The sequence below is a fragment of the Myotis brandtii genome, unplaced genomic scaffold, assembly GCF_000412655.1.
Source record: "Myotis brandtii unplaced genomic scaffold, ASM41265v1 scaffold61, whole genome shotgun sequence".
Classification (NCBI taxonomy): Eukaryota; Metazoa; Chordata; class Mammalia; order Chiroptera; family Vespertilionidae; genus Myotis; species Myotis brandtii.
Genome location: NW_005370318.1, coordinates 3,738,204 through 3,751,763, shown reverse-complemented (window position 1 = coordinate 3,751,763; position 13,560 = coordinate 3,738,204). Strand labels below are relative to the sequence as shown.

Below are 13,560 nucleotides of genomic sequence, written 5' to 3'. Positions count from 1 at the left end.
CGCAGGGAGGGAAGGTCGTCTACGTTTATTAGGGGAGCACAAGCTTACCCACAACCCCCAGCGTGCCTCTGCCTATGGATCATTGCCCAGAGCTGGGTCACTTGACCTCCCGGCCCCCACCCCCGCCTCCCTCAGCAGCAAGGGAAGTCGGGAATTCAAGGACCAGGATTGTCCTGCTCATCTTAGCCTTACAGCACACTTGATCCATCACCTGGAAAGGTTGCCCCACCCAAAGTTGGGACTGGGTTAGTAAAGAAGGCATGAGGTAGCAGTTAATGTGCCAATCATCCAATTCTCTCCACAACCCTATGGACTCAGTTCTGTTGTCACACCCATTTCACAGGTGAGAAAACTAAGGCAGAGAGCCGTTAGGTCACCTGTGCAAAGTCACACATCAGAGCCAGGATTCTGACCCTGAAGCTCAAACCTAACTGCTCTGCTCTCAAGGCCCTGAGGATAAAATCCAGTTACAGCCGCCTCTAGCCATAACTGGACATGGGGGGAGGGGGGGTGTCTCAATCTATTTATCCAGAAAAGCCCACAGAGGGATTTCTGAGTGAGAGGCTTTCAGCAAAGAATGTGTAGGCGTGTGACCTTTTCTCCCTCAGCAGATACAGTAAGAGCCTAGAGCCCAGGTTCCCCTGCTTTAGAACAAAAACCCCACTGCCATTGCCCTGTCGTAGTGAGACGGAAAGCCTGTCACATCTCAGCACTGTGTGGGCTCTTTTATCTTCTTGGCTTAGGGTCAGTCCCATTTAACCAAAGGTTCCATTGCTGTGTAATCCGTGAGGGCATTAAGCCTTTGACCAGATGATCCTAGAGTCTTCCCTGCTCTGACCAGCTGTGGTCTCAGATGAAGACATTGCCCATCAGCCCGTCAGCATCCTCTCGTCCCCACCCCCCACCCCCAACCCAGAATGCAGGTGTGTGCGCTTCCTACAGCAGAGGTGGGCTAGGAGTCAGTGAGCTGGGCTAGCACCAACGCCTCGCCTCCCTGCCTCCCCTACAGTGGTGTTTCCCCAGGATCTGCTGGAGAGGGGCCTCGAAGCGAACAACTTCGCCATGCTGGGACTCGGCGACATCGTCATCCCAGGTGACCAGGCGGGGGTAGGGGAGGGCTCCCTGGATCAGGGAGGAATACTGTGAAACAGCCTTCCCCAGTGGGAAAGAGGAGAAAGGTGATTCAGCCCAGGGCTTGGTGAAGGAATCCACCCCACACACATGATCGAGCACCAGTCGGGTGCCAGTCCCTGGCTGGGCGCTGGAGGGACAGCAGTGCCAAGAGCGTCCTCACTGAGCTGGCTTGGTGGACAGATGTTACTCAGGAACTACAAAAATAAGCGTGTGTGACAGACTGAAGTACACGAAAAGGCACATCTCATGACAGTGTGAAAGAAGCTGACCCCTCTCACACACCCACACACTACACTCCCCTCACCAGTGTTTGCAGGTATTACAGAGGTGCTGGGACAGCCGGAGTCCCCTTGGTCCTCCGCTCCCAGCGCTGGGAGGGCTCCAGGCAGAACATGCCTGTGTTGCTAAATGGTTAGAGCATCAGCCCCCTCGCTGAAGGGTCGAGGGTTCGATTCCTGGTCAATGGCACGAACCTGGGTTGCAGGTTCAATCCCTGGCCCTGGTCGGGGCACACGTGGGAGGCAACTGATCAATGCGTCTCTCTCACATTGATGTTTCTCTGTCTCCCTCTCCCTCCCCACCTCCCTTCCCTTCCACTTTAAAAATGGGGGAAATATCTTGGGTGAGGATTAACAGCAACAAAAAAGAAAGAGACTATGGGCAAAGCTGAGCTGCCATTCTGAGGGCAGGGGTAGCGGCTAAGGTCTGGATGTGTGTCTACAGATCTGGGCCTGGTGACAGCCAAAGGGCATGCTTGTTCTCCTAGTCCCGGGGGGTTGGAAGTATCCCAGTGCTTAATACGAGAAAAGTTTGCAACAAATTAAAAGCCTATTTTCCACTGCGGAGAGTAATAGCAATGCTGGTAACCTGGGATGTACAAGTACTTCTGTGGTGATACTTTCATTTTGTGACACATCTGTCGGCGGGGCAGAGGCTTTCTCTCTCATGCCAATGAGGAAACTGAGGCTCAAAAGTGAGGGGGCTCCCCTACTTCACACACTAGCCAGCAACAGGGCTGGGGCTGAGACCAGCTCCGTCTGACAGCGGAAACGGTGACACCGTCAGGGCTGCTGTTAAAAGTCATTGCAACAGTGCGATCATCACAGCAGCTGTCGTTTGTCAAGCACTGTGCTCAGTGCTTTTCATACATTGTCTTTGCTACTCCAGCAGCCCGATGAGATAGAAGGTGTTTTCATTTTACAAATGAAATTGAGGTTCAGGGAGTCTTGCCTATGGCTTGGGAGCATAGGGGCGTGTGGTCTTGAACCCAGGTGTTTCCACAACGGGCAGGCTGTGAGGCAGGGAGACGTCCTCCTTGGGACGAGGCAGCTCCCTTAGAGAACCGAGTCCTGTAGCACACTCAGCTCACTCTGCAGCGGGGCCTTCACGGGCACCCACACAGACTTCCCCGGTGTCCGTGTTGGTTATAATCTGGGCGTGCGGCCCGCACGGGAGGGACATCTCTGCCTTTCTGTGTGTGCCCACAGATACCTGTCTTTCAGCAATCACAGTAGACGGGAGCCGACTGTACCCTCACAGAGCCCGGTGATAGTCAAAGAACAGGTCGCTGGATTGTTTTGAGGACCAGATGCATTAGGAATAGTGAAAGCTCTTGGCAAAGCTCTGACCCCTGGTTCAGTTGGGGAACAGTTGCAGAATCCAGCCGCCAGGGGGCACTGAGTTCCCCACTTTGCTTACAGAAAGGCCGCGTTTGCTTTCTACCCACCAACTCCCTACTCACAGTCTACAGTGGGGACTAACTCATTCCCTCTTTAAAGTTAAATATATGTTGTCAGTCGGTGCTTCTGATCAACAAAGAATGTTTTGGTTCCTGAGAGGTTGCTCTCAACTAAATGAGATTCAACCCTTGCCCTGTCTGAGCCCGAAGACCAGTCAGGGAGACAGACAGGCTGGTGTGGGGTGTGTTCAGCATGCAGAGGCTGGACTGTGTGTCCTGGGACTTAAGGTGTCTGGGCTGGGTTTTAAAGTACAAAGAGAAGCTCAGTGGATGGACAGAGTTCACCATCCTCGCCTCAGTTCCCACACAGCCTCCCGGTGATCTCCTTGCTTCTCCTCTCTCCCTGCAGCCAGCACAGGGTCTTTTTCTAAGTATGCTTAGTTGTTCTCCCACTTGGAACTCTCCAATGTGCTTCCTTGCTCAGCATAGAGACCCAACTCCTCATGCCCCGTGGGCCCTGCATGGCTGGTCTGTCCCTGCATCTCCTGCTCTGGGCTGCAGCCTTACTGGCTGTCCTTGACCTCTGCCACATCCCGAGCCTTCTTTCCTCAGGATCTTTGCACATGTTGTTCCCTCTCCCTGGCAAATGTCACTTCCTCAAAGAACTCTCCCCTCCCCGCCCACCACCACCCTCCCCTGAGCCTGGGTCTCATCTTGATACACCTTCCCTGGGGCAGGATGCGCCCTCTCACTGTTCTAATCTTACATCAGCTCTGGTTCTGGGCGAGCAGAGTGTGTACCCGTGCCCCCTTGGCTGAACTCGGGGTGCAGTGATTTCCTTACCCTCCTATTGCTGTGGTGCCTGGTACTAGCAGCCCTCGATAAACATTGGGTAGAGGAGCCAGTGTGGCATAGCATGGTGTTCGAGGTGCCAGGTCAGTGTGGTCCCAGCCAAAGCAAAGTCCTGGGGCTTCTCATGGTTCTAGGTGGCCTGATGGCAGGGAAACAGGATGGATTTCTGCTGGCAGTTGGCGTATTGGCCACTCCCTGGGTCCCAGGTGTCACTCTGTGACTGGGGACACCAGGTCGGGGACCCAGTTGTGTGTTAGTTCCTCCCTGGCCGAGCCAAAGGCTCCAGCTCCGAGGTACTGGCCTCCCCACCACTGTCTAACCCTGGCTTCCTCCCGACAGGAATCTTCATTGCCTTGCTGCTGCGTTTTGATATCAGGTAAGCTCCTTAGGACCCTACCATCCAGCTCCGTGAGTGAGGGGCCTTCCCCGAGCGGGGGTTCTCCACTGCCTTCCAGGAGCCCAGAGACGGGACCTCAGGGGACCAGACCCTCCATCCCCCCAGCAGCCGGAGCAGTTCGGATTTTATCTGCATTTTGCATTTTGAGGTTCTAAGTGTTCAAAGAACCTGTGACCAAAAAAAAAGTTAAGAATCACAGGCCAAAGGCTTTAAACCCATAGTGCTTTCTCCCGCTGGGACCTTGGCAAGTGACCTGACCTTTAAAGCTAAGGTTCTTCATCCTTATGTTAGTGGTGAACAAGTTTCTACCTCGGGATCGCAGATCTGGAGAGCGCTGAGCACAGTCTGACCTCGGGAGCTCCCAGGAAGATCTAGCTGCAGTCAGCCCTCGGGTTTCTTATCAGCCGGGGGCAGGTCGCCACAGCCCAGCTGCTCCAGCTGTCCCCACCCTCACCTTCTCAGACTCTTTCAGTCCATTGTAGAAAGGGAGCACAAGGGGAAGGAAAGGGGCCAGCTTGAGTCACCAGTTAAAACACAGGGAAGGTTGCGCTTGAGTTAATAATGCAACTGGCCAGCAGGTGGCATTCAGTCACCCCAGTGGGGAGCTTGCAGTGTGTGCCCTTAATTTTGAGGTGGTTTATACCCAATATTGCAAAAGCAGTCATTGTGTTAACAGTGGTCATGAGAAACTCAGTACCAGCGTCAGTGAAATCCAGTTTGCATGCGAAACTTAACCTTCCCCACTCGCATACATCTGGCTGTTTGTGTAGTGCCACCACAGACTTACCGCCAGCCTTTGGAAAGGGCCAGTTTGTAAGTTGGGGCACGTCTGTGTCAGCCAGCTACTCTTGGCTGTTCAGAGGTGACATAAAGAGAAACCCACAAAAGTCCCTGGACTGTTTGCTGGAGACACACATTCAGCTGCCAGCATCCTCTGATCTCCTAGCCTGGACTTGAGGATAAGCAAGCCCATTAGAGCTGGTTCCAGAATTTGTGCAACATTCCCAAAGGGAGTCGGTTGCTCCCCAGGCCTCCAAACAGAGTGGCTCTCAATGTACTTGCAGCTCAAGGCTTAGAAGCCGCCAAGGCAAGGAGAGAAGGGGGTCAGAAGTTCTCATTCATTTCACAGATGTTACCGGGCATTGTCCCAAGTGCTGGTGACACGCAGAGGTCACAAGCTGGCATTGGAAAGGAAAGTCATGTCATGGCAATGCCAGGCTGCTTGTGATTCAGCTGTTTTGAAGCTGATCTTGGATGAATCACCTCCAGGAAGCCACTGGCATTTTATCTATGCAGGCAGCATCTATTATTCACACCAGGGAACTGCATTATTATGTGCACTGCACTTAAAATAGCTTTACAGTTTCTCTAAAAGCACGGTCCACCTGTATCAGATTCCCCTGGGTTTTTCAAAATGCTGATTCCAGGACCTTGCCCCAGACCTATTAGATCAGACTCCCTGGTCATTGGACCTAGAACTCTTGTGGTGTGTTTTTTTTGCCAGGTTTCCAGGTGATTTTTGTGCCGGCTAGAATCATAAGCCACTGTCCTAGATTATAGCATTTGATATTCACAGCCATCAGGGAGATAGATTGTGGTAGATAGATCCCCATTTTGCAGATGAGTAGACTGAGGCTGAGAGAAGGAAAGTGGCTTGTCCAAAGACACAGCTGGAGCAGTTCCAGAGTGTGTGCCCACTTCTGGACTGTCCCATCCCAGAGCTCTCAGCCACCCCAATACCTCCAGGGTCTTCCCAGCTCCTCTCTCAGAGAGATGCTGCATCTAACACTCCCTCCTTCTTCCATCCTTTCCCGAAGCTTGAAGAAGAACACCCACACCTACTTCTACACCAGCTTTGCGGCCTATATCTTCGGCCTGGGCCTTACCATCTTCATCATGCACATCTTTAAGCACGCCCAGGTGAGCAGGGCTGCCCTCAGTGTATCGGGAATGCTTCACGCAGGTAACAGGGCCGTCACAGGGGGTATTTGTCGTATACAGAGGTGGGCGGTACCCACTGCTGTCAGAGCAAGCATGTCTGATTCTCCACCTTTCACTCGTGGTTCTTGCCTCTGCTTCAGGCAGCACACACATTGGTGGTGAGGAGGAGGAAAAACAGTACCAGCCATGCCTGTTTGCCTTCATCAGAAGGGCAACACCTTCCCCAGAACCTTCCCAGCAGACTTGCCCACATCTCATGGGCCAGATCCATGTCACGTGGCCCCAGCTGCAGGGAGTCTGAGAGTGGGTGTGACGCCTCAGCCTCAGTAGGGGGGAGACAGAAGAATGGGGTTGGGGTGCATGTTGGGTGTGTCAGCCCAGTGCCCGCCCTGCCAGATGAGTGATAGGGTATTGGGGGTCCCCTCCCTCACTCCCCAAGCTGGCCAGGCTCTGCCTCTTTGTCCCACCAAAATGGGTACTGAGTGGCCACAGAGTGAACCAGGGTGGGGTGGGGGCTGGGGCCATTGTCAGTGTGCCCTGAAGAGGGGGAGACTGGGAAGGCAAAGCAAGCAGACAGAATCGCTCTTTACTGGAAACGGAGCACTTCTGTGTGCCAGGCTCTGCTCGGCACTGCATGAGGGTCATTGTGAACAGATGAAACGAGTTCAGGTGCCAGGCGGCAAGTACGTGGTGGAGCTGAGATTCAAACCTGTTTCACGGGGACACCAAGCCCAGGCTCTGAGCCCCCGGCTCTGGTAAGGGCAGTGTGGAAAGGAGCTAAGGGAGCCCTGATGGAGGTCTAGAACCCAACTTCTGCGGTTGTGGGACGCCGGCAGGTTGCTGAACTTATTCTTGATTTTCCTCATAGGTGGATAAAAACAGAAAACCGGGGTAAATAGTAGTAGCCTCCTTGGAGTTGCTTGAAGTTAAACGAGTTAATATAAGTAACGTGCTCAGAATCATGCCTGGCCCACGCTGTATTAGCTGTCATTGTTGCTGTTCCCCGCCTCCCTGACCCTCCTGGGCACCAGCCAAGGACTTTTGAGCAGTTACTCTGTGCCAGGCACTCCTAAACCCTTCCGCTCATTCACTTGTTTGGTTGTTACAGTATTTAGTATCTACAGTACGCATGAAGTAGATACTAGTATTGTTTCACAGAAGGGCCACGGTCCTCTACCCCATAGGTGAAGAAACCAAGACCCAATGCAGAGCCATCTCTCATCTCTTCTGCTCTAAACAGCCCCGGGTCAGTGCGAGCTGAGAGTGACCTACACTTGGCAAGGAGGCTGCAGAGAGTGATTGAACCTGGATTGGGGAAGGAGCTTGGGTGTCTCTTCTGCTCTCAGACCATAGATTCCAAGCCCAGAGCCATTCCGCCGGCGGCCACCAGGTGGCAGGCTTGCCTTCTGCCTTGGCTAGAGGATTCCATTGGGAGCTCTCACACAGCTGAGCAGAGGCAGGAGCCGTGGTCTTCTCTTTGTGGGGGACACTGTAGCCCAGACAGAAAAGGAGACTTTCCTGGGTCACACAGCAAGTCAAGCTGGGCCCCAGCTGGAACCCTGGACTTTCGTCCCCTAGGCCCAGGCCTGTACTCCCCAGTCATCCATGTGGGCATCTCCCTAAAAACCTTGAGAAAGGGATCCAGGACATAAGGGGCCTGTTCTGTGAGGTCTCTCTCCCTTTCCCAGACACAGGCAGTCCCAATGCCAGCGGTTCCCTAGGTAGGGGTGTCCTCTGCCTGTGCAGTCTTCAACCCACTGAACCGCTACCAAAAAGCCACACTAAGCCAGGGGTCTAGACGCCTTCGAGAAAGGCCCTTGGAGATGATCGGTGACCTCATTGTACAGAGAAAGAGGGGTGTGGTTTAGCTGTGGTCACATAGCAAAGCCAAGATGGATGAAAAGCCAGGAGTCCTAACCCCTGCTCACCGCCCTGAGCTGCTTGTACATCTAGCCTCTTCAGCACTGACTATTTGGAGAGGTTCCCTGGTGCCTTGAGAGGAAAGGAAATAGTAGGCTTGTGCCCTCCTGATAATCTCGAACTCCCTGCCTCCCAAAGGAGCCACTCCCATCGGCTCTGAGTATTGCTTTAGCTGCCTCACAAGTTCTGGTGTAGACCTTTGTCATTGTGATTTCTATTGCTCTTGGCCCAAAGCCTAGCTCATAGCAGAGACCTGCTACAGTGGGAGAAGCTCAGCTTCCCAGGTTCAAATCCAAGCTCGACCTCTTATAGACACCCTGTGTTAACTTGGGCAAGTCATTACCTCCATCTGAACCTCAGTAGCATCGTCTATAAAACTCAGATCCTAATATTTATGGTGTTATTAGATTCAAGGATAATGTAATTGTGAGGTGTGTGTGGTTCGCAGCCCACCCATGAATGTTGCCAAAAAATGGTCTGAAGGTCAGACTCCCAAGGCTGTGGAGCCCTGTTCTCTGGTGAGGGGCCGGCTTGGCTTTAGGAAGGATGTTCCCTCCCCAGTCATCTCCCAGCACCTCCTAACTGTGAGCATCGAGGAAGACACCATTTGCTTAGTATTTGTCAGGGCCTCTTCTGGGTGCCAGCAATCCAGCCATGAGCAGGCAGCTGTGGAGAATTCCCGGGGTCCCTGAGGATGTCCAACAAGAGACCTGACCATGCGAGTGAAGGCTTCCCCATGGAGGTAACAGCTGAGCTGAGCACTGAAGGAGAGATCTAGGCAAAAGGGGAAGAGCAGCAGCTATACACACAGAGGTCCTGAGGCTGACGGTGATGGTGAGGACTGGAATGAGGCCAGTGTGGCCGGAGTGGGACAGGGCAGGCAAAGGTGGAGAAGGAAGAAGGGAGCATAGCGGGCCATGGGGAGTTGAACAGTAAGATGACATCCAACTTTCAGATGCTGCAGGGGAATGGCTTTAGAGTCGAGGATGCCCAATACTCAATCCCCGTTTACTATTTAGACCTCTGAGGCCTCGACTGTCCCCCCTCTCCTCCCAAAGCATCAGCCTTCTATGCCCAGGAGGACACTCACAGGGGATGAGGAGATGGGCTGGGAGGCTTGAGTTCAGTGTGCACAGTAGGTGTTCCATGAACAAGGGCTCTTAGAATAATTGCCATCTTCCAAACCCAGGTTCACCTGGAGTCTCAGCACAGGCTTCAGGCCCAGACCACTGGGGTGTGAATCCTGGCAGAGCCAGTGACCGCCTGGGTGACCTCAGTACGGGCCACAGCAAGTGCTCACCCACAGCAGCTGTGTCACCATCATCATCTTGTTACTGAAGCAGCGTCTCCTGGAGCATGTGCCCAAAATGCAAACTCCTAGGCCCTGGCCAGTGGCTCAGGTGGTTGGGACAGTGTCCCTGCACCAAAGGGTTGCGGGTTCGATTCCTAGTCAGGGTGCATCCGGGAAGCAACCAAGCAATGTCTCTCTCTCACATCGATCTTTCTTTCTCTCCCTCTCCTTTCCTCTCTCTCTAAAATCAATAAAAACATATCCTCAAGTGAGGATTTAATTATACATTTTTTAAAATATATTTTATTGATTTTTTACAGAGAGAAAGGGAGAGGAATAGAGAGTTAGAAACATCGATGAGAGAGAAACAGCAATCAGCTGCCTCCTGCACACCCCCTACTGGGGATGTGCCCGCAACCAAGGTACATGCCCTTGACCGGAATCGAACCTGGGACTTTTCGGTCCACAGGCCGACGCTCTATCCACTGAGCCAAACCGGTTAGGGCTAATTATACATATTAAATATACTATTTGATTGTTTAATTATATTAATTAAATATTTAATTAATTAAACCTAGGGAAGGAGGGTCTCTGGAAATAGGACCAACCAAGAGGTTACATGTTTGAACCTAAAGTCCTAGGTGATTGGGATGCTGTCAGCCAGACTCCGGGGCACCCTTAGAGCCCTGCATACTTGAGTTTCTTTGGGTTTCTTGCCTTCCCTCCTAGGGAGGAGCAGCCCCAGTCCAGGAGTCAGGAGCCCAGATTCAGGCCCAGACACTGACTGGCTCTGTGAACCTGGGCAGTAGCTGTCCCTGTCATGCCAAGGAAAGGGTGCGTGGCCCTGAGAAGTATCCTGCCCAGCATCGCCTCACAGCCTGTATCCTCTTGCAGCCTGCCCTCCTGTACTTGGTCCCCGCCTGCATCGGCTTCCCCGTCCTGGTGGCACTGGCTAAGGGAGAAGTGACAGAGATGTTCAGGTAAGGGGCAGGGAGCAGACGTTTGCACAGGTGCACCTGCAGGCAGCCAGTGGAGCTGTTTGTACACGTCTCCAGGGGAACATTGTTCCCACCACCAGCCCCACCCCTCGCCCTTTCCACCAGCAGGTGGGTGCCTGGCCTGTGGGCACCGCAAGAGCCTTTCTGTGGGCCGGAGCCAGGAGAGGGCAAGGCCTCGGGCCTCTCCAGACAGCTCCCACAGCCAAAGGCCAGCTGCTCGTGAGAAGGGACTGGCTGGGGTAGAATTTCCCCCCCAGGCTGCCTCACTGTCGGGAGTCCTGAGTTCCCACGGACTGTGCCATGCCACCTGTGCTGTGCCACCGTGTGACTCCAGGCATGTCCTTCCCCTCCCCTGGCCTCGGTCATCACACAGGAGTATGAGGGAGGCTCCCGTGTGGTGGCAAGTACCCCCGGTTAGAAGTCAAGTGTCAGTCCCCGTTCAGCCGCCCCTGTAGCTGTCACCCCCAGCTAGCTGGGTTCTCTGTCTCAGTCACATCTGCACACCAGCCACGCCCATGCACAGTCCCACCCACACCCCCAGGCCTGCGTGACTCCAACAGGTGTCTGCTCCTCAGCACCACTGACCCCGCCTGCCAGGGACCCAGAAATAGCTGCCAGCTGCGATCGAAGCTGCCCACTCGGGCCTTCCACCCAGCTTCACCTGCCAGCCTCTACGTTGTCCCTCGAGCGCCTGCCAGGGCCTTCTGTGCACCTGGCTGCCTCCAAGGGAGCCTGTGACTCACCCCTCCCCCGTACCTGCCCTGCCTAGAAGCCCCAGGCTCCAGCCTGCCTGCTCTTATCTCTTGTTCTGGTAAAGTCTATGGACTCTTGAGACAAGACTGCAGGTGAACTTGGGAACAGATCGGGGCGCTTTGCGGGCAGAGGTGGGACCTCACCTCTGAGCTGAACACCTGCCCTCCTCCTCTGGCTCTTGTCCAATCTCAGCCCCCACCCACCCCTTGGGTCACCTCTCCGGTCCCCGTCCTATTGTACCCGCATGGAGTCAAGCTCTGAGCACCCCCAGCTAGAACAGAGGGGGCCCCTTCACTCATTGGACTTGGTTTCCCTAAATGTTCCGCACAGGGGCATCCAGCCCTCCCTCCCCAGCCCCACCCCTCAGGAGGTTCTTAGATTGAGGTGGAAAAATAGGTGGTCTCTCTCTTCACTTTCTGTCCAGCTCTCTCCCTAATTCTCCACCTTATCCTTTGTTTTACTTTTCCCTTTATTGTTATGCCCCCTTTTTTTCATTCATTGATTTACTTTCCAATAGGTAACAAAATTCCCTAACTGAGAGGGACAACACCCTCAATGTCCCAGACACCCCACAGGCCAGCTCTGTCGCAGTGTGTCTACACTCAGACACCCTTGCACCTTAGAGCAAGTACGGGTACGTGTTCCTGCACAGATGGTGGCATTCTCGGAGCACCTGCATCTTGATTTTTCACCCAGCAGCAAATCTGAGAAATGTTCCCAGCAGCCCGTAGACGTCTAGTACCCCCTTGTCTCAGTGCATCTTTTCCTTTTTATTCTCCAAGTAATAGCGGCTTCTGTCCAGAGAAGCTGAACGTGCAGAGAGAGGTAAAAAGAAAGACACAGTTCTGCCCGCTGCTCCTGGGAAGAGAAGGCTCTGTCCTCCTCTAGTCTTTTCCTCGCCATCTCTCTTTTCTGTCTGTCTGTCTCTCACACAGCTACGAGTCCTCAGCGGAAATCCTGCCTCATACCCCGAGGCTCACCCACTTCCCCACGATCTCGGGCTCCCCAGCCAGTCTGGCCGACTCCATGCAGCAGAAGCTAGCTGGCCCTCACCGCCGGCGCCCGCAGAATCCCAGCGCCATGTAATGCCCAGCGGGTGCCCACCTGCCCGCTTCCCCCCACTGCCCCAGGGCCCAAGGTAGGGCAGACACCCCAGCCCCAGTGAGTGGGGTAGGGAGCATTGCCAGGGGCAGGAGGCTGCTCCTCCACAGCCATCAGGCTGTGGGGCCAGGGACCGGGCAGCCCGAACCTCGGTGTCCTCACCGCGAACGCGGGGCTCTGGAGAGAGTGGGTGTCAACACCTCCGTCGTACAGTAGTAGATACTGTTACTACTCGCTGTGCAGAATCTTGGGCAAGTCACTTTCTCCTTTCAAAGCCTCTTTCTTCATCTGTAAGTGGGCATATTCCTGCCTCAGGGGATGATCTAGTGAGGAAATGTGGGCATTGTCCTTGGCATGAACTCAGTTGCTCAATAAGTGGAGCCCATAGTAAGAGTTAAGCCAGGGTATCCGCCTTCGAGAGTGGCGCCTTGCCACTTGCCAGTAGAGCAGCCCTCTGCCCGCCCGCACCCCTGGGGCTGAGTTCTTTGACTTCTGCCATGTGGCCTGGGAGTCAGCCATCTCCCAGAGCCGCATCCTGGCTGCCCCTTTGTTTCCCCACTGTCTCCAGCAGAAGGTTCAAGAAGCTTAAAGTTGGTTCACAAAAGCCCAACCACTCCTCCATTTGCCACTGCCCTTGCCACCTCTTGGCACCACTGGGCACTGGAAAGCAGAGCCGCCTGTCTGGGAAGGGCACAGAGCGGGCGGGCCAAGCACTGGAGGAGGCTGGGCAGTGGAGAGAGGGCTGGCATTCCTCGTGAGCCCCGGGTTTTGGTGGGCTGGCGGGGCACAAGGATTCTTCTCTCTCTCACCTCTAAATGTGTTCTTTTTAATTGTTTTGCTTTTTGTCAGTTATGAAGAGTCAAATCCTAAGGATCCAGCAGCTGTGACAGAATCCAAAGAGGGAGCAGAGGCGTCAGCATCAGAGGGGCTGGAGAAGAAGGAGAAATGATGTGCTGGTGCCTGACCCTCCGAGGGCTGGACCAGGCAGGCGGGGATGGACCAGCGCAGGCGCGCACAGCCAGAGGGTGCCCGAGGCCTGGCAGCTCCAAGGAGGGCGGGGCAGCAGGACCCTGCAGTGATGCCTCTGTGGCCTGGTTCCCCCTTCCCCTCCTCTGGCCTTCCTCTGCCCCTCCCTATCACCTGCAGGCAAAGGAAGCCCCCAGGTCCCCTCTGCCCCAGGTGCCAGGTGGGAAAATGGGTCTGATTTTTAGATTTTTGTATCGTGAACTGACTGCCTCACATTAAAAACTCATCCCGTTGCCCACGCAGACCCCTGCGCTCCTAGCATCTTACAGTGGGTCTACTAGCTCTCACTCTCCCACCCAGAAACTGACCTGTAAGCCCCTTCTTGGGGATTGGACTGACGCAACTTGGGGGGCGCCCTCTGGGCCCCTCTGTCCCATCCCGGATGCCTACCCAGTCCTGGCTCCGAACCCCAAGGATGCCATGTGGCCAGCAGAGGGGGCCCACGAGCCCTCCTTCCCACTAGCCATCC

At 54.5% G+C, this 13,560-nt stretch overlaps 1 protein-coding gene across 1 annotated transcript in view; it reads left to right on the top strand.

Moving 5' to 3' along the window:
• Window positions 1-13,335, top strand: part of HM13 (histocompatibility (minor) 13) — a gene marked incomplete at its 5' end in the record, with an annotated part of 34,105 nt that extends 20,770 nt beyond the window's left edge. The window contains 6 exons of the mRNA XM_014550649.1: window positions 1,010-1,093; window positions 4,004-4,040; window positions 5,879-5,981; window positions 10,108-10,193; window positions 11,900-12,046; window positions 12,915-13,335. Of these exons, the coding sequence (XP_014406135.1) occupies window positions 1,010-1,093; window positions 4,004-4,040; window positions 5,879-5,981; window positions 10,108-10,193; window positions 11,900-12,046; window positions 12,915-13,014 (557 nt within the window). The remainder of the gene's footprint in view (window positions 1-1,009; window positions 1,094-4,003; window positions 4,041-5,878; window positions 5,982-10,107; window positions 10,194-11,899; window positions 12,047-12,914) is intronic.
• Window positions 13,336-13,560: the final 225 nt, after the last annotated feature.